Here is a 19,644-nt window from a genome sequence, read left to right as displayed (position 1 = left end):
TCAGTCACTCTGGATTGATCATGTCTTTTCCTCAGAGTCCCTGGGGAAGGGACCCAAGACCACCAGAGAGAGGGACATGAAGGAAAAGAGGACACTGGAGCATTCTTAAACTCTCAGAGGTCAGGCCCAGGGAGCTCTTGGCCTGGACTGAAGTGGCCCATGTAGTCTAGAAAGTTTTCCTGCCTTGTGGTAATACAGATGGCATATACACTCACCTGCCAAGCATGAAGAAAGAAACAAAGGGTTTCTTTCCAGGGTTCCTTGTGAAATGTGGAGAATAAGCCATAGCTTTCAAGCCAGACTGCCTATATCCTGGTTCCTTCTTGAGTTTACTATTTGCTGGTCTCTAGCCTTTATAAAGTCTTTTTGTTTTCATTCTATTCTAGCCTGTTTCCGCTGGGCTAGTTCAAGGGAAGAGACCATGTGCCAGATAGATATCAGGGCAACAGCACCTCCCTATGGCTTCATGGCAGGTTAGCAAGAAACATTAGCACCTGGATCTACCCAAGAAAAAGGTCAACTACGAAGGGGATTTGTAGGAGGTGTAAGCTTTAGATTTTTATTATCATTAAGGAAAGTGGCATTTTCCTTAGGCTGTCATCTGTTGAATGCCACACAGTTACAGACCATGAGTGGAAATGCAGAGAAAATATAGACTCAAGGTATCCACTAAAGTTTTCTTTTTTATTGTAAATTGACAGTTGATAATTGTATAGATTTGTGGGTTCTGTAAAGAGGGAGTTGCGTGGGGAAAAATTTATGGGGTACATAATGATGTTACGATTTATGAATGCAATGTGAAATAATTAAGTCAAGCTAGTCAACATATTTATCACCTCAAATACTTAACTTTTTTGTGTGACAAGAACATTTGAAGTTTACTTAGCAATTTGAAATGTACAACACTTTACTATTAACTATATTCACCATGCTGTGCAATAGAATGCACAAAAAGAGAAAACATATTCTCCCTGTTTGAAATTGTATACCCTTTGCTCATCACATACCCATTTCCCCCTCCTCCAGCTTCTGTCACCACAATTCTATTCTCCACTTCTATAAGTTAATTGTTTTAACTCCACATATAAATGAGAATATGTGGTATTTGCCTTTCTGGCCCTGACTTATTTCACTTAGCACAATGTTCTCCAATTTCGTCAATGTTGTCACAAATTTCAGGATTACCTTCTCTTATTTTTATTTTTTATTTTTTGAGATGGAGTCTGTGTCGCCCAGGCTGGAGTGCAGTGGTACCATCTCAGCTCACTGAAACCTCTGCCTCCCAGGTTGAAGCCATTTTCTTGCCTCAGCCTCCCAAGTAGCTGAGATTATAGGCATGCACCACCACGTCCAGCTAATTTTTGTATTTTTAGTAGAGATGGAGTTTCACCATGTTGGCCAGGCTGGTTTCAAACTCCTGACTTCAAGTGATCTGCCTACCTTGATCTCCCAAAGTGTTGGAATTACAGATGTGAGCCATTGCACCTGGTCAGAATGTCCTTCTTTTTAAAGGCTGAATAGTATTCCACTGTGTATATGCAATACATTTTTTTAATCCATTCATCTGTTGATGGGCAGAGGTTGATTACCTAATTTGGCTATTGTGCATAGTGTTGCAATGAACATAGGAATGCAGATATCCTTTCGACAAACTGATTTCAGGACTTTTGCATTAATACCCAAAGTGGGACTAGATCATATAATTCTATTTTTAGGGTTTTTTTGGGGGGGGGGAAGCTCCATACTGTTTTCCATAATGGCTACACCAGTTTACATTTACACCAACAGTGTACAAGTGTTTCCTTTGCTCTACATCCTCACCAACACTTATCTTTTGTTTTCTCCTGAAAACATTGTTTTAAAATAAAGTACAGGACGATTAAAAATATAATAATAAACATTTTAAGACATTCTGACAGGTGAGAGATTATATCTTATTGTGGTTTTAATTTGCATTTCTCTAATGATTACTGATGCTGAGCATTTTTTCATTGTCTGTTGGCTACTTGCATGTCTTCTTTTGAGAAATATTTTTATCACTGGAATGCAAGGATAGTTCAACATATGCAAATCAATAAATGTGACATGCCTCATTAACAGAATGAAAGGCAAAAACCATATAATCATCTATTAGATGCCAAAAATCATTTCACAAAATTTAATATCCTTTTATGATAAAAACTCTCTTATCTTCCACTCTCTAAGCAGAGAATGAGGGCAAGAGAGAGCAAGACAGAGAAAGATGACAAAAAAGTGTTCACCAAATTAGATATAAAGGGCATATACCTCTTTGAGGATACCCTTGAGCACAAATTTTTAAAAAGAAATGTAAGGCCAATTGCGGTGGCTCATGCCTGTAATCCCAGCACTTTGGGAGACTGAGGTGAGTAGATCACTTGAGGTCAGGAGTTCAAGACTAGCCTGGTCAACATTGTGAAACCCCATCTCTACCAAAAATATAAACAATTAGCTGGGTGTGGTGGCATGTGTCTGTAATCCCAGCAACTTGGGAGACTGAGGCAGGAGAATCGCTTGAATCCGGGAGGAAGAGGTTGCAGTGAGCCAAGATCGTGCCACTGCACTCCAGCCTGGGCGACAGAGTGAGACTCTCAAAAAAAAAAAAAAAAAGAAATGAAATGAAATGAAATGTAACTCAACACAATAAAGGTCATTTATGAGAGGCCCACAGCTAACATTACACTCAAAACCTTTCCTGTAAGATCTGGAGCAAGACAAGGATTTATACTGTTTCAGTCTGTTTCTGTTGCTCAATAAAATATCTGAGCCCAGGTAATTTACAAAGAAACGTGGTTTATTTGGCTCATGTTTCTGCAGGCTATACAAGCGTGGTGCCAAATCTGCTTCTGGTAAGGGCCTCAGGTAGCTTCCATTCATGGTGGAAAGTGAAGGGGAGCCAGAATGTGCAGATTACATGATAAGAGAGTGGAAGCAAGACAGAGGGGCAGGAGGTGCCAGGATCTTTTCAATAATCAGCTCTTGGTTGGGCACAGTGACTCATGCCTGTAATCCCAGCACTTGGGAGGGTGAGATGGGAAGATCACCTGAGCCCAAGAATTCAAGACCAACCAGCCTGGGCAAAAAAGTGAGACTTGGCCAGACATGGTGGCTCACGCCTGTAATCCCAGCACTTTGGGAGGCCAAGGTGGATGAATTACAAGGTCAGGAGTTTGAGACCAGCCTGGCTCTCAAACCCCGTCTCTATTAAAGATACAAAAAATTAGCTGGGCATGGTGGAACATGCCTGTAATCCCAGCTACTCAGGAGGCTGAGGCAGGAGAATCACTTGAACCTGGGAAGTGGAGGTTGCAGTGAGCTTGAGATCACACCATAGCACTCCAGCCTGGGCAACAGGGTGAGACTTCATCAAAAAAACAAAAAAAAAGACTCCATCTCTACAAAAAATTAACCAGTCATGGTGTGCGCCTGTGGTCCAAAGTACATGGGCAACTGCAGTTGGAGGATTGCTTGAGCCCAGGAGGTCAAGGCTGCAATGAGTTATGATTGTGTCACCGCATTCCAGCCTGGGGAAGAGAAAGAGACCCTGTCTCAAAAAAAGAAAAAAAAAAAAATTCTAGCCTGTAATCCTGGCACTTTGGGAGGCTAAAGTGGAAAAACTGCTTGAGTTGAGGAGTTCATCTCTACCTCCACACAAAAAAACTTAGCCAGGCCTGGCAATGCACACCTGTGGTACCAGCTACTCCAGGGGCTAAAGTAGAAGGATGGTTTGTTTGAGCCCAGGAGGTTGAGGCCGCAGTGAGCCATGATTGTGACACAGCACTCCAGCCTTGGAGACTATGTCTCAAAAAAAAAAAGTCTTTTGCAGGGACATGAAGCTGGAAACCATCATCCTTAGCAAACTAACACAGGAACAGAAATCCAAACACCACATGTTGTCACTCATACGTGGGAGATGAACAATGAGAACACATGGACACAGGGAGGGGAACATCACACACTGGGGCCTGTCGGGAGGTAGGGGACAAGGGGAGGGAGAGCATTAGGACAAATACCTAATGCATGTGGGGCTTAAAACCTAGGTGACAGGTTGATAGCTGCAGCAAACCTCCATGGCACATGTATACCTATGTAACAAGCCTGTACATTCTGCACATGTATCCTGGAACTTAAAGCAAAATAAAAATTTAAATTAAAAAAAGAAAAAAAATTAAAATTCATATGAAACTGAAAAAAAAAAAAAAAAAAAAAGCCAAGGCAACCATGAGCAAAAAGAACAGTGCTGGAGGTATTTGTTTCAGAGATCTCTGAAGTTGACAAAGCTGGAGGTATCACACTACCTGATTTTAAACTATACTGCAAAGCTATACTAATCAAAACAGCATGGAATTGGCAAAAAAGAAAAAGATATATCAATGAATGGAACAGATTAGAGAGCCCAAAGATGAATCTAACTGATTTTCAACAAATATGCCAAGAAGAAAAAGGCAGCTTTATTCAATAAATGGTGTAGGGGAAACTGAATTTCGGCACACAGAAAAATAAAATTGGACCCTTATTTCAACACCATATACCAAAGTCAATTCAAAATGGATTAAAAACTTAAACATTCCTTCATTAGTTTGCTCAGGAAAATTGTCAACAAGAAAAGAAAGAAAGAAAAAAAAAAAGAGCAAGAACCCTAAAACTACTTGAAGAAAACATAGGGGGGTCAGATGACAGCCTTCAGAAAGAAAGAAAGAAGAAAGAAAGAGAGAGAGAGAGAGAGAGAAAGAGAGAAAGAAAGAAAAAGAGAAAGAGAGAAAGAGAGAGAGAGAGAGGGAGGGAGGGAAGAACACATAGGGGAAACATACAAGACATTGGTCTGGGTAAAGATATGTTGGATTTGGTCCCAAAAGCATGAACAACAAAATTAAATATAGACAAATGGTATTACAGCAAACTAAAAAGTTCCTTAGTTTATGATGTGTAGTTAAAACAAACAAACTAAAAAGTAAGGAAACAATCACCAGAGTAAAGAGACAACTTATGGAATGGGAAAAAATACTTTCAAGCCAGACATCTGATAAGGGGTTAATATCCAATACATATAAGGAACTCAAACAACTCAATAGCAACAAACTCCCCACCCCCCCGCAAAAAAAAAAGCAATTAAGACCTGCTTTCTGCTGACCAAGTCTTCTTCCTTACCCCTCTCTAATAAGGAAGAAAAAAGGCAATTAAAAAATGGGTAACTCCTCCTTAGCATAATAGTAAAATGTAAACATTAAAAAAGTTTTGGGGCCAGCTCGGTGGCTCACACCTATAATCCCAGCACTTTTGAAGGCCAAGTTGGGCAGATCGCCTGAGCCTGGGAGTTAGAGACCAGCCTAGGCAAGATGGCAAAACAGTCTCTACAAAAAAAAAAAAAAAAATTAGCTGGGCTTCAACCATGTTTGCGTCACTGCACTTGAGCATGGGTGACAGAATGAAACCCTGTCTCAAAAAAAAAAAAAAAAAAGCTTTAAGTTGTAAAAATGGGTAAGATCAAAAGAGAACGAAAGAAAAAAATGCTAAGGAACCTGAATAGACATTTCTAGTGATGTTTTTAAAGCCATGAACCCATTTTGGCACAAAGGCTTTATCATATGCAGTCATTTTTTTGTAAATGATTTTTTATAAAGCCATCAGATATACAAGAGTGAATTTCCTTACCTGAGTACATGACAAGAAAATGCTGAAATCAATATATAAGTCAAATCATCTGTACTGGCACTGTTAATCTAGAAGAAGGTGGTTGCATAGAAGATAGCAAGAATTTAGACCAGCTTATTGAAGTGGGAAAAGCCAAATCAAAGAGCTTCGGAGGTAGGGTCTGCCTCTTAGAAAAATTAAAAATTATAAGTCACTGTCAGTGTTGTGTTGGGGAGTCAGCAGCCAAAAACAAACAAACAAACAAACAGAAAAAGCTGTCATCGTCTGTGAAAGGAAAAGAAAAAAGAAAAAGACTTTGCATCCACTGAAGTATGCAGAAAAAGAAACAATTTTTAAAATAAAATGAAGTGGGTAAGTTGGGAGCTTAGCAATGGACATACAGAATGGAGTAATAGACACGGGAGGCTCCAAAAGGTGGGAGGATGGCAGGGGTATGAGGGATGAAATCCTACCTATTGGGTACAATGTTCACTATTCTGGTGATGAGGATGCTATGCAATATACTTCACCACTATGCAATATATCAAAGCAACAAAACTGCATTTGTACTCCTAAATCCATAAAAGTAAAAAATTATCTTGGCTGAGACCTCTTTAAAAAATAATAAAATAAAAAAATAAAAATGTTAAAAAGAGAGAGAATAGTAAGAGCAGAGCAAGGACATTTAATCTATACTTTCAAATGGGCTTGATCATTTGAAACAATAAAGTTGGCCGGGTGCGGTGGCTCAAGCCTGTAATCCCAGCACTTTGGGAGGCCGAGGTGGGTGGATCACGAGGTCAGGAGATCGAGACCATCCTGGCTAACATGGTGAAACCCCGTCTCTACTAAAAATACAAAAAACTAGCCGGGCGTGGTGGCGGGCGCCTGTAGTCCCAGCTACTCGGAGGCTGAGGCAGGAGAATTGGCGTGAACCTGGGAGGCGGAGCTTGCAGTGAGCCGATCGCGTCACTGCACTCCAGCCTGGGTGACACAGCGCGAGACTCCGTCACAAAAAAAAAAAAAAAAAAAAAAAAAAAAAAAAAAAAGAAACAATAAAGTTGTTCATTGAATCTTCACAAAGTATTATAAAAAAGTTTTTTCATTGGTAGAATTTCCCAACAAGTTAGTATAGATCACATGCTCTTTGATAAAAGCAACAATAAAGTTAATTTTTTTCTCTTTAGTATTTGCTTTAAGAAAAAAATTCTAAATTTCTTCAGAAGAGGGAAAAAAGAGACAGAGGGAGAAATCCTTAAAATTTGTAGGTATTTCCGATGCCAGTAAACCATGAAATATGAGCGTATATTTAGCAATCATGGTGATTTAGCTCATGGTAATTGGCATATGTATAATTATAATTTGCATTCCAGTTATTTAAACTGAGATATTCTTGATCAGGTTGAACACATTGTGAGTAGAAGATCTCTTTCCCCAGGAAATAGGATGGAGACAGTCTTTGGAGAATGGCCTCACTGAACTGGTAAGTCAGCTTCCTCCGGATTTTGGTAATTTCCCCACTTCTTCCGTAATTTCTCAGCGCCCTGGCCATTTTCTGGTAAGTCATGGTCTTCCTGTTGCCTTTTCTTTTCCCCCAAAGCTCGGCAAGTTTTTCTTTGTTTTTTGAAACAAACTGAAAGATGCCTTTGGTTTTATCTACCCACTGAATACAAGATGCCATCTCTGGATTACACAGGGATTCGTGAAGGTATTCAAACAGTCGCAGCTTCTTCCTGCCTAAAATGAAGGGAAACAAGGTCAGACTGCACCGTGGCTATACACCAAGAACATCTTCAGGAAGGGTTTGTTCAGCGACTACCGAATTAAAAGCTGCATCGAGACTGGTTTTTCTCCTACTCACTGCTCTTACATGCCATCACATGCATGATGGCATCATTTTACGGGACTCGAAGGTCAAGGATCTATCTGGCCTACTGAAGTTTCAGCTGGATCCTTCTTTGGTGGAGAGGTTAAGAATGTTGTCCGGTCAGGCGCGGTGGCTCACGCCTGTAATCCCAGCACTTTGGGAGACCGAGGAGGGCGGATCCTTCGAGGTCAGGAGTTCACCAGCCCGGCCAATATGGTGAAACCCCGTGTCTACTAAAAATACAAAAATTAGCCAGGCGTGGTGGCACGCGCCTGGGAGGCTGAGGCAGGAGAATCGCTTGAACCCAGGAAAATCACTTGAGAATGAGGTTGCAGTGAGCCACTGTACTCCAGCCTGGGCAACAGACTGAGACTGTCTCAAATAACAAAACAAAACAAAACTTTCTACAGAACAATACTGAGCAAAATGGCCCACAAAGTTTAGCGGTTTTGAAGAGAAGCCTCAAAAAGCCATTTCCAGAAAGCAAGTCATTTGAAGGGGCTTTATTCAAATGAGTTAAGGGATGTAAATGCACTTTGTAAAGTGCAAATATAAGGTAATATTAAGAAAATTAATACTAAAGACCTAGGCAAAAATGCTAACTCTGGGTCTGCACAATTACTTGAAAAATAAAAAAGAAAAACTCAAATGGAAATGCCAAAAATGTTTTTATATCACTTTCTTTATTTCACAATGCAGTAGACACTGTGATATTTCTCATTGTTGTGAAATAAAATGGTACCACTAGAAGTTTTGTCTTTTTAGGAACATGGCCATTTATATTTCAAAATAACTAGGCAGGACGTTGAGAGAATCTGTGTGGAGTTTGTTCAGTTGATAGGATTTCTTTTGCATGACAGCTCAGGAGAACAAAAGTGACAGCCCATTTTGTGACTTCAGAGTTAGTCTGTAAATACCGTGCTCTGCCAGATCTATCAGTAGCTAAAAATTTGCAGCCAAATTCTGTTTTCCCTGGAGGAGGTATACTAGTGGATTCCCAAACTCTTTAAACAGTCTCTGGGGAATAGTACTTTTGTATGATACATTTATCACTCATCCAAAGACCTCAAACATTTTTACAAAGATTATCTTTTATATTATATTATCTTGAGTTTATGAATTGAGAAATGAAAAAAGGGACTTACCAAAAAACACATCGTGAATTAAAGTCACAACTTAAACAAAACTCTCTGCCTCTCATTCAGTGATCAAGTCAGTCTTAATGGATCATCATCTTTTAAAGTTTTCCATATATTTTTAATGTTTAGATTTTATTTATTTATTTATTTTTGAGACGGAGTCTTGCTCTGTCACCCAGCCTGGAGTGCAGTGGCGCAATCTTAGCTCACTGCAACCTCTGCCTCCCGGGTTCAGGTGATTCTCCTGCCTCAGCCTCCTGACCTCAAGTGATCTGCCCACTTCGGTCTCCCAAAGTGCTGAGATTACAGGCATGAGCTACCATGCCTGGCCTATAATTTTTTTTTAAAGTGAATCAGGTAGCCTCCTTGAACCAGAAGCGGTTCAGAAAGACTCCCTCAGCTATATATTTTATCTATTTATTTATTTATCTATTTTTATTTTAATTAATTAATTAATTTTTTTTTTTTGAGTTGAAGTCTCACTCTGTCACTTAGGCTGGAGTGCAGTGACTTGATCTTGGCTCACTGCAACCTCAACCTCCTGGACTCAAGTGATCCTCCCACCTCAGCCTCCCCAGTAGCTGGGATTACAGGCACCCACCACCATGCCCGGCTAAATTTTTTGTATTTTTTGTAGAGACGGAGTTTCACCACGTTGGCCAGGCTGGTCTCTTAACTCCTGACCTCAAGAGATCTGTCTACCTTGGCCTCCCAAAGTGCTGGGATTACAGGCGTGAGCCTCCGTGCCCAGAATTTACTTAAGATATATTATTTACAGGAAAAAATGCAAGAGTATAACCCCCTTTGTAATTTCAAAGGATATGCATATACTTGTACATGTGAAAAATTTAAAAAAAAAAAAAGCTTTTCTAAAAATATGTAAAATAAACTGGAACTTTTACTTTCACTTTGTACTTTAGTTTGAGTCTTTTACCATGAGTATTATAATACTTTTATTTAAAAAAATAAAAAGAGCTAGACTCTGTCTCAGAAAAATTAAAAAATAAATAAATGAATAAATAAAAATAAAAATAAATAAATAAAATGTATTGGTGAGGGAGTCTCTCTGAACCTATTTTGGTTCAGGGGGGCTGCCTGAATCACATTTTTAAAAAATTATCTGGCCAGGCATGGTGGCTCATGCCTCTAATCCCAGCACTTTGGAAGGCTGGATCACCTGAGGCCAGAGGTTCGAGACCAGCCTGGCCAACATGGCAAAACTCCGTCTCTACTAAAAATACAAAAAATAGGCCAGGCATGATGGTGGGTGCCTGTAATCCCAGCTACTCGGGAGGCTGAGGTAGGAGAACTGCTTGAGCCAGGGAGGCGGAAGCTGCAGTGAACTGAGATCATGCCACTGCACTCCAGCCTGGGCAACAAGAGGAAAAAAAAAAAAAAGGATGATAGTGGAGCTGAAAAATTCCTATCACCTAGTATCTACTATATATACGTTTTATCATTATTTTGGATTGTACTCCTTCTACTTAATTTTCTTTTAAAGTTAACTGTAAAACAATCAATAAATAATAAAATTAAAATTAAAAAAATAAAAAGTTAACTGTGAAACAGCCTCAGGCAAGTGCTTCAGCAGGTATTCCACAAGGCACTGTTATCATAGGAGATGACAGCTCCATGTGTTATTGTCCCTGAAGACGTTCCAGTGGAACAAGATGGGGAGGTGGAAGACAGTGACAGTGACGATCCTGACACTGTTACGCCTAGGCTAATGTGTGTGTTTGTGTCTCCATTTTTAACAAAATAAATTCAAAAAGTGAAAAATAAATAAAAATTTAAAAGTTTAAAAATAGGAGGCTGGGTGTGGTGGCTCCCACCTGTAATCCTAGCATTTCAGATGGCTTGAATCCAGGAGTTTCAGACCCAGCCTGGACAACAGAGTGAGACTCTGTCTCAAAAAAAAAGACATATGACGTCTCACCCAAGATGAATGGCTTGGACTGGTTCAAGAAGTCAGAGTTAAATTACTCTCAATTGTGATAAGAGAATATTTTGCAAATACAATTCCAAACTCAGTTATAAATTCCCTTTAAAGTGGCTATGAGGAAGATCTGGTTCTTTTACCTAGATAATGAATGATGGATCAACGTACCTTTTCCCCCCTTTTGCTGGAGAACAGTGGGTTGTACCAGCTGGTTTTCAGTTATGTTCTGCAGAGATTGATGAATATTTCCTTCAAAATAGAAGTCCGCAGCACTGTTCTATATAAATAATGTAGCAGGATGTTAAGTGAGACTTTCCCTGTGGCCTATTATAGGCTGAAGTCAAAAGCTAGGGGAAAAAGAGGCTAAGCCCCTCCCAGGTTGTTAAAGGAATTACCCCCAACTGCAGCCAGCCAGATAGCTCCCAGGGCAGCACTAACATCAAACCCACATAAGGAGAGGACCAGGGGACAGAGGGTAATCTTTGGCTTTGTGAGTCGTGTCATGTCCTACCCTCCCTACAAGAAAGAAGGGATTGCTTAAAGCCTGTGGTACCAGCAGAAAGGGAAGATGGGCTTCCATTCCTGTGCTGGATGCCCATGTAGGCAAGGGGAGATAAGAAAGATGTCAGTAGGCAGCTAGGAAGATAAATTAAGTAATGAAAACAATAAAAATTTTATAAGACAAGAAAGGACCCAGCACGGTGACTCAGGCCTGTAATCTCAACAATTTGGGAAGCCAAGGCAGGAGAATCACTTGAGCCCAGGAGTTCAAGACCAGCCTGGTCAACTCAGAGAGGCCCCAACTCTACAAAAGTTTTAAAAATTAGGCCAGGTGCAGTGGCTCATGCCTGTAATCCTAGCACTTTGGGAGGCTGAGGTAGGTGGATCACCTGAAGTCAAGAGTTCGAGACCAGCCTGGCCAACATGGTGAAACCCCATCTCTAAAAAAAGTACAAAAAAAAGAATATATTGGCTGGGTGCTCAGTGGCTCACTCTTGTAATCCCAACACTTTGGGAGGCCGAGGTGGGTGGATCACCTGAGGTCAGGAGTTTGAGACCAGCCTGGGCAACATGATGAAACCCCGTCTCTACTAAAAATACGAAAATTAGCTGGGCATGGTGGCAGGCACCTATAATCCCAGCTAGCTACTAGGGAGGCTGAGGCAGGAGAATCGCTTGAACCTGGGAAGCGGAGGTTGCAGTGAGCCGAGATCGAACCATTGCACTCCAGCCTGGGTGACAACAGTGAAACTCTGTCTCAAAATAATAATAATAATTAGCTGTGGCTGGTGGTGTGCACCTGTAATCCCACCTACTTGGGAGGCTGAGGCAGGAGAATCGCTTGAACCCAGGAGGCAGAGGTTGCAGTGAGCCAAGATGGTGCCATTGCACTACAGCCCGGGCAACAGAGCAAAAAAATTTAAATTTAAAAATTACCCAGGCGTGGTGGCACATGCCTATAGTCCCAGCTACTTAGGAAGCTGGGGCAGGAGGATCTCTTGACCCCAGGAGTTTGAGGCTTCGGTGAGTTACAATTGTACCACTGCACTCCAACCTAAATGAGAGAACAATACCCTGTCGAAAAAGAAAGAAAGAAAGAAAAAGAAAGAAAGAAAGAAAGAAAGAAAGAAAGAAAGAAAGAAAGAAAGAAAGAAAGAAAGAAAGAAAGAAAGAAAGAAAGAAAGAAAGAAAGAGAAAGAAAGAAAGAAAGGAAGGAAGGAAGGAAGGAAGGAAGGAAGGAAGGAAGGAAGGAAGGAAGGAAGGAAGGAAGGGAAAGAAAGAAAAGAAAGAAAGAAAGAAGGGGAGGGAGGGAGGGAGAGGGAGAGAGAGAGAGGGCGGGAGGGAGAGAGGGAGGAAGGGAAGGAGGGAAAGAAAGAAAGATGACAGCCAAGGGAAGGCAGACTAAAGAAAGGGGACAGGAAGAAGCAGCCCAAGCTCCTACTATTTACATATGGCAAGAATATGTGGGTTTCCAAGGGTTAAACATCGGGAAGGGGTGGGCTTGAGCTGTCTTTCCAAACCCCAGTCAAGAAGACTGACCAGCAAGCAAGGAGTCCCCAGGGATAAGAGGTTGTGAGGTGCGTGCTAGAAAATGGGAGTTGAAGTAGAAAGAAGTAGGGCTGCCAGATTTAGTAAATAAAAATATTGGGCATCTTTCATTTTACCTGGGAATCCTAAGTGGAGGTGGAAGAGGTTAAGCTGGAACCAAAGCACTCTCTAATTAAAATTTTTATTTAAATTTTTTTTTCTTTTTGAGACAGGGTCTTGCTGTGTTGCTCAGGCTGGTCTCGAACTCTTGGGCTCAAGTGATCCTTCCTCCTCAGCCTCCCAAAGCTTTGGGATTACAGGCGTGAGCTACTGCACCCAGCCCGAAGCACTCTCTTAAAATAAAATGTCTTGTGAAGAGGCCCCAAGGGAACAATTTATAGAAACAGAAAAAGGACATTTGACATGGCATGATTGAAGGTAATGACGGAAGAAAAATAAAAACCAATTCACATTTATACCTCATCCCATGAAGACTGCTTGATAAAATGGATGTGTGAGGAAAATGAAAAGAATACATGAATGTGGAGATAGCAGGACGTTTCCCTTTGCAGGTGCTGCTATTAATAAAATATAAATGAATTGGTCCAATACATACAGATAACACTGAGTTTGAGAAGGAAAACAGAGCAGGCTAATACAAGACTGTAGGTAAAGCCAGTGCAGGGGCAGTTTGGACCTTTGCCCTGTGGCTTTTAGGGGAAACTTTTTTGCAATTTCCCAGATGGACTAAGGAGAAGCAATTGATGTGAACATCCTGAAAACACCTCCTTTTTACAGAAGTCATTCAAACCAGTCTGAGGCTAAACAGAGCAATGATGAAGGGTCACTTCCTTCCTAACAGCATATGATCATCCATGTTGACTGTCAATTTCAGACTACAGCTGATGGTCCTTAAAAAGCATTTTCAGGCAGAGCACAGTGGCTCACATCTGTAATCCTAGCACTTTGGGAGGCTAAGGCGGGTGGATCACCTGAAGTCAGGAGTTTGAAGCCAGCCTGGCCAATATGTGGAAATCCTGTCTCCACTAAAAATACAGAAGTTAACTGGGCGTTGTGGTGCACGCCTGTAACCCCAGCTACTTGGGAGGCTGAGGCAGGAGAATCGCTTGAACCCAGGAGGCGGAGGTTGCAGTGAGCTGAAATTGAGCCACTGAACCCCAGCCTGGGTGACAGAGCCAGACTCCATCTCAAAAAAAAAAAAAAAAAAGAAAGAAGAAACCATTTTCATAGTCATTGCTGTCTTTAAGCTGGGTTTCAGACAGTGTATGTGAAATGGAAGCCTGGCAAGAATAGGATATTTGACTGTTACTGACGGATGGTCTGATACTTACAATTACCGTTCTCCAATTATAGACAGGCTCCTCTGTAGGCAACACTCCATAGCAGCTGGAACTTCCTTTGACATGAGGACGATGGTTGATTAAAGCCAGGTAATTTTTGTAATCTAATTTTAAATCAGAGAAAGAAACTAAAAAAGTCAAAGTTTGTATTTGTGCATATATATATATGTGTGTGTGTGTGTGTGTGTGTGTACATATATGCACTTACAGATGCAATTGCTTTTATCTGTTTTCTTGCCACTTTGCACTTCTCCTGTGGTGTTTATCTCATTACGCTGCTATTATGGATACTGTTATACATATCCCATTTGGAGAACATGCTCCTTGTCGGCTGAGACCTCATGATTTCTTTTCTTTCTTTCTTTCTTTCTTTTTTTTTTTTTTAAGACAGGGTCTCTCTCTGTTACCCAGGCTGGAATGCAGCCGTGTTATCTTGGTTCACTGCAGCCTGTGCCTCCCAGCCTCAAGTGATCCTCCCACCTCAGCCTCCCAAGTAGCTGAGACTCCAGGCTCACACCACCACACTTCGCTAATTTTTGTATTTTTTGTAGAGACAGGGTTTTGCCATGTTGCCCAGGCTGGTCTTGAACTCCTGGGCTCGAGTGACCCACCCAGCTCGGCCTCCCAAAGTGCTGGAATTACATGTGTGAGCCACCATGCCCAGCTCACATGATTTCTCTTATCTTGGAACACTCTGTAATACCCTGTGTAAACTTAATACACAACATATTTGCATTCTATTTAGACTACATAGTCCATAGGATAATGGATGAGGAAGTTTAAAAATACTTATTCTTCCAGGTAGAATATATCTTGTTGGGTGGGTGGAAGGTCTATAAGATTTATTAGAACAATTTAAAAGCCTTTTGTGAATAGTTAAAATGAACTGTCTATTAGATAAATAAATGTCAACCAGATATTTCTAATAGCAGATAATTATGTATCTTTGTATTCCTGTGTGGAATGTCATCCTCTATATTCTCCGCATTTTTGTATGTGAGACTTTAGTTTTATTTAGGCTAGATACTCCTGGGCATATTTTGCCTTTGCTAGAATTAATCCTGGATGCTTCAGGTAAAAATGAAAATGATCTTCTCGTTTTTGAGTCCAGAAGTTCCAGACCAGCCTGGGCAACATAGTAAGACTCTCTCTCTACAAAAAAAAAAAAAAAATTAAATTATAGAAAAAAAGGTCGCCGGGCACGGTGGCTCACGCCTGTAATCCCAGCACTTTGGGAGGCCAAGATGGATGGATCATGAGGTCAGGAGATCGAGACCATCCTGGTTAACACGGTGAAACTCTGTCTCTACCAAAAATAGAAAAAATTAGCCGGGCGTGGTGGTGGGCGCCTGTAGTCCCAGCTACTTGGGAGGCTGAGGCAGGAGAATGGCCTGAACCAGGGAGGTGGAGCTTGCAGTGAGCCGAGATCACGCCACTGCACTCCTGCCTGGGTGACAGAGCAAGACTCCGTCTCAAAAAAAAAAAAAAAAAAAAAAAAAGGAAAAAAACAAAGAAAAGGTCTTCTCTGTTCTGATCATTATTCTGGAATATAGTGGCGCCATCTCAGCTTACTGAAGCTTCTGCCTCTCAGGTTCGCACTTCTTAAGCCTCAGCCTCCAGAGTAGCTGGGATTACGAGCATGCTACCATGCCTAGCTAATTTTTGTATTTTTAGTAAAGACAGGGTTTCGCCATGTTGGCCAGGCAGGTCTTGAACTCCTAGTCTTAAGTGATCTGCCTACCTTGGCCTCCCAAAGTGCTGGGATTACAGACGTGAGCCACCACACCTGGTCAGTTGATCATTATTCTTATATGTGTATGTGACCAACAAGCCATTTGATGTACCAGCAGAAGAGGGTAAATGACTTATCTTTACCTGGCGAGTACTGAAGATCTCCAGTTGAATGTTGCCTCAGAACCTCAAAAGCATCCTCAAATGCTTGACCCAGCTTGTCTTGTTCAACACACGTCTATTGGAATAATGATAGAATTCTGGAGTTTTAGAATTACCAGTTAAACTGAATCTCCCTGATTTAAAATAGTATTTAGTCTAAAGGAGGGTTTCTCAATCTTGACACTATGGACATTTTGTGCTGGCCGTCTCTGTTGTCAGGGGGCTGCCTATGCATTGTATGATGTTCAGCAGCTTCCCTGGCCTCTACCCACTGGTTGCCAGTAGCACCTTCACAGATGTGACCATCAAAAATGTTTCTGACATCACCAAATGAACCCTGAGGCACAAAATCAATCACAGGTGAAACCCACTCCATGATAGTATAGTATTTAGAGAATGGTATTCATTCTGTAGTATAGTATTTAACATTATTGCAAAATTTTAGCAAGGAGTTGTAGAGCAGAGGAGAGTGATTTAGAAAAAAGGGTCAAGGAAATATCTTCAATGGAACAGAACCTGTGAATTGTTCTTTAAAAGTGAAATGCTCTTATTTTCTAAAGTATGTCTCCAAGACCTAAAATTGAATTGCTTTGCAAACTATTTCATATCCTTATTAATATGATCGATATATTTTACTTTTAAAATGAAGGGTCGGTAAAGAAAAAAAATTTTAATTATTATGCTATAGACATCCTCTGTGGACAGAGTAAAGAAAATTTTAAAATGTCAACTTACCATATTTCATTAATAAATTGACAATTCTGTTCCTTAGCAGTTGTTGCTTGAAGAAAATAAAACAAAATAAAATAAGTTGACAATCCTGAAAAAATTTAATATTTAAAAAGCAAAATTAAATGCAGTCTCTAATTTTATTCTGAATAAGATCTTGCTCAAAGATATTTTCTGAAAATATCTTACATAAACCAAGAGTACCTCCTGAATTCTCTTTGATGAGTACAAATTTTTTTCTACAAAATTTTCTACAGACACTTCTTTTTGCTTTTCCATGATTACAAAATGTTTTAAATATTAAAATAGCTTTATAGTTAATTATCTAAGCTGTTTGATTGATAAGAGAAATTGGAAATAACTCAAAAGTATATGTAAGTATTTCAAAATTACTTTAAATATTCTAAAATTCTGAAAATCAAAATCCTTTTTACCTTAGCATAGCCTTATAAAAGTAGGACTTTTTTAAAAACCTTTCTTTGGTGTTATATTGCCTTCTGAGAATCTGGCAAAAGCCATCCTTTTCCTCCCATGAAAATTGGGCTTAAATTGCAAATAAAATTTAGCCTATGAAGACTATCTTGGACTTGTTTGAATCCTAGGTTAAGAAAACTGGTCTAGAATTTTGTTATTTACTTTCTTATCTCTAAGTAATTCTGATTTTACTTTAGATAAACAATTATCACACAGACCCACAATTAAATGCTTTTAACTGTACATTCTATAGAACAACACAAGGAACAAACAAAAACCAACCCACATAATAAAAAGAACTGTGGTGGGTCCAAAATTGTTTATCATTCCATTAAGTAAACCCAGCGATTCTTTTTATATAAGTGTTTATCTTCTTAGTATTTTTCCCGCAAACACAATGTGTTTACTCTTTAGTATTTAATGCTGAATAATAAAATGAGATGATGTAATCTAATGCCAATATTATACATATCCATCATATATCAACATAACATGTTAAACATCAAAATTCTATTTGGCTCTTTGAAATCACTACATCATGTCAGTTAAAAGAAAATAGAAGAAAATCCAGAAATCACTCTTTGGCTCATGGTCTTTAGTGAATATTATCAGTAGTACATATTTTTTAAAAGTCATGTCAATGATTTTCAACTACTTGCTTTGACTCAAAAGTGCAGAAGCACTGAATGTTGTATTTTGAATTAAATGCTTAAAAATGAACATGTTCTCTTTGACTAAAATGCTTCACAAGACTATCACAACTATTAAAAGTAGCAAATCTAAAGGGACGAAAAAGCTCAAAAACATTATTGATTACCACGATTGCTTAATATTTCTTGCATCTGAACACGCAGACAATGAGAAACACTCATTAGGCCAAAGGAAAAAATGAACAGTGATTAGAAGATATTTAGAAAAACATAAGCTGAGAACTTACCGGGAAGACACTTCAACCCTTTATAGAAATGTTTCATTAATATCAGAATGGTAAATTCAACGGAAGGCTATCGTGAAAATAAAAAATTATTTTCCAGTGTGATGGCTCTGACGAAAAAAATAGTAATATTTTTTAAAATTAGAATTGTTAAGACACAACCATCAAGAACACACTGGCAGAGTTGCATTAAATAGCTGTTTTTAAGGAAGTTCTTCAAAAGGGGATTTTTTTTAAAAGATACAGTGCCTTCACAATTTCTATTTCATGATACCACCAGTAGACACCAGGGGCTATTATTTTGAAGAGACACATAGTAGTTTGCACCCCATCAGCCAAAAAGCAAAAAAGCATTAGAACAAACCCCATGAAACCCCGCCCAACTTAGGTTGTAGCTCTTCAGATTTCATAGCCCCACTGGAAACTTCTAACCCACGCAACTCAGGCCCACCCTTCTTTTTTTTTTAATGCATATTACTTCTCTCCCAATTCTGGATTCTATACTCTTTCTTGCCTGTACTGTCAACAGCCTTCACTCTGGACTCTCCAAATCAGTCTTCCCTCCTAAACCCCTTTACTTACACTGCCGTTCACCGATCGCCTGACTTAGAGAGCTTAAAGGCCTATGGCCGTTGCCCTGACATTCAAGGCTCTTGAACCTTAGCCTTATGTCTTGCCACTCACTTGAGTGGGGATAATGGAATCCATGCTCTTGCTTTCCTCCACATCTAAATTCAGTAGGGGCTCCAAAATGGTTAGGAGAAGCTTATGGGTGGCCATGTGGTTGGACATACCTGAGGCTGCTGCATTCCTAATGCAGGTCCCGTTCTCTTACTTGGCTTGAAGGTTTATTTGGGGTGGCTCTGATGGAAATTATGAGATGCTCCCTCCACCTATAATACTTTCTTCCCAGTTCATCCCCCTGCAGATACACCCTTTTTATGTTACCTGTCCATCAGTGTCCAAAGCAGCATCCACTTGTACGCGGTGGAAATAACCTTCCTGTGCCCTGAAACACATGTCTGCCTCTCACTTGGCTCACCTGAAACCTGCCATTTTAATAGCTGTCACCTTTTGGCCAGGGGGAAAACCGCCTAAGAATTTTTTGTAAACCTTGTGGGTGGGGAGAGTGAAGAGAGCCTGTGATCAAAGCTGCCAGTAATTTCAATTTTGCATTGTGGAGCCTGACCTCACCTTTGATATGGGACTATTGTTTTGGACCAATTACTTCTTTGAGCCAATTTGTTATGCAAATGTAAACACACAGCCCTTCTTCTGATATGTAGATCTTATAATAACAAGTATAAAACGGTAATCACTAATGTTGATTTGTTTTTAATCTATGCCAGCCTACACCCTTTTCAAGCCACCTTATTTGGTTCATTCGTTCAACATTTTACTGAGCTCTTCACTCTTCTGGGCACTGCCCCATGTCCAGGAGCTACAGCCCTGAACAAATCCTTATGAGAAGAAATGATTTTAAAAAAATACACACATTGGAAAAGTGTTACATAAGAAGTGTCAAAAACAACAATACAAAAGAGAAAGATTATGAAGAGAGTGTGCGAATAGCCAGGAAAAATCTCTGAGGAGGAAACTGGTGTGAGCTGAAACCCAAGAAGACTTAAGAG

The 19,644-nt window shown here is 40.0% G+C and overlaps 1 protein-coding gene across 2 annotated transcripts; it reads right to left on the bottom strand.

Moving 5' to 3' along the window:
* Nucleotides 1–2,791: 2,791 nt before the first annotated feature.
* On the bottom strand, nt 2,792–18,953 carry SPIC (Spi-C transcription factor). 2 transcript variants are annotated; one of them, XM_045365769.2, is made up of 7 exons: nt 18,808–18,953; nt 18,017–18,123; nt 16,612–16,657; nt 15,859–15,952; nt 13,975–14,087; nt 10,763–10,871; nt 2,792–7,386 (listed from the first exon to the last, which is right to left on the bottom strand). In XM_045365769.2, the coding sequence occupies exons 3-7, from the start codon at nt 16,612–16,614 to the stop codon at nt 6,959–6,961; spliced, it is 747 nt and encodes a 248-aa protein (XP_045221704.1). In that variant the 5' UTR covers nt 16,615–16,657; nt 18,017–18,123; nt 18,808–18,953; the 3' UTR covers nt 2,792–6,958. The 2 variants fall into 2 exon arrangements, with proteins under 2 accessions (XP_045221704.1, XP_015286924.1); XM_015431438.4 differs by lacking the exon at nt 18,808–18,953 and having other exon boundaries at nt 18,017–18,179.
* Nucleotides 18,954–19,644: the final 691 nt, after the last annotated feature.

The sequence above is a fragment of the Macaca fascicularis genome, chromosome 11 (genome assembly GCF_037993035.2).
Source record: "Macaca fascicularis isolate 582-1 chromosome 11, T2T-MFA8v1.1".
Lineage (NCBI taxonomy): Eukaryota > Metazoa > Chordata > Mammalia > Primates > Cercopithecidae > Macaca > Macaca fascicularis.
The sequence above is the reverse complement of the archived record's forward strand: the minus strand, read 5'-3'. Positions and strand labels throughout refer to the sequence as shown.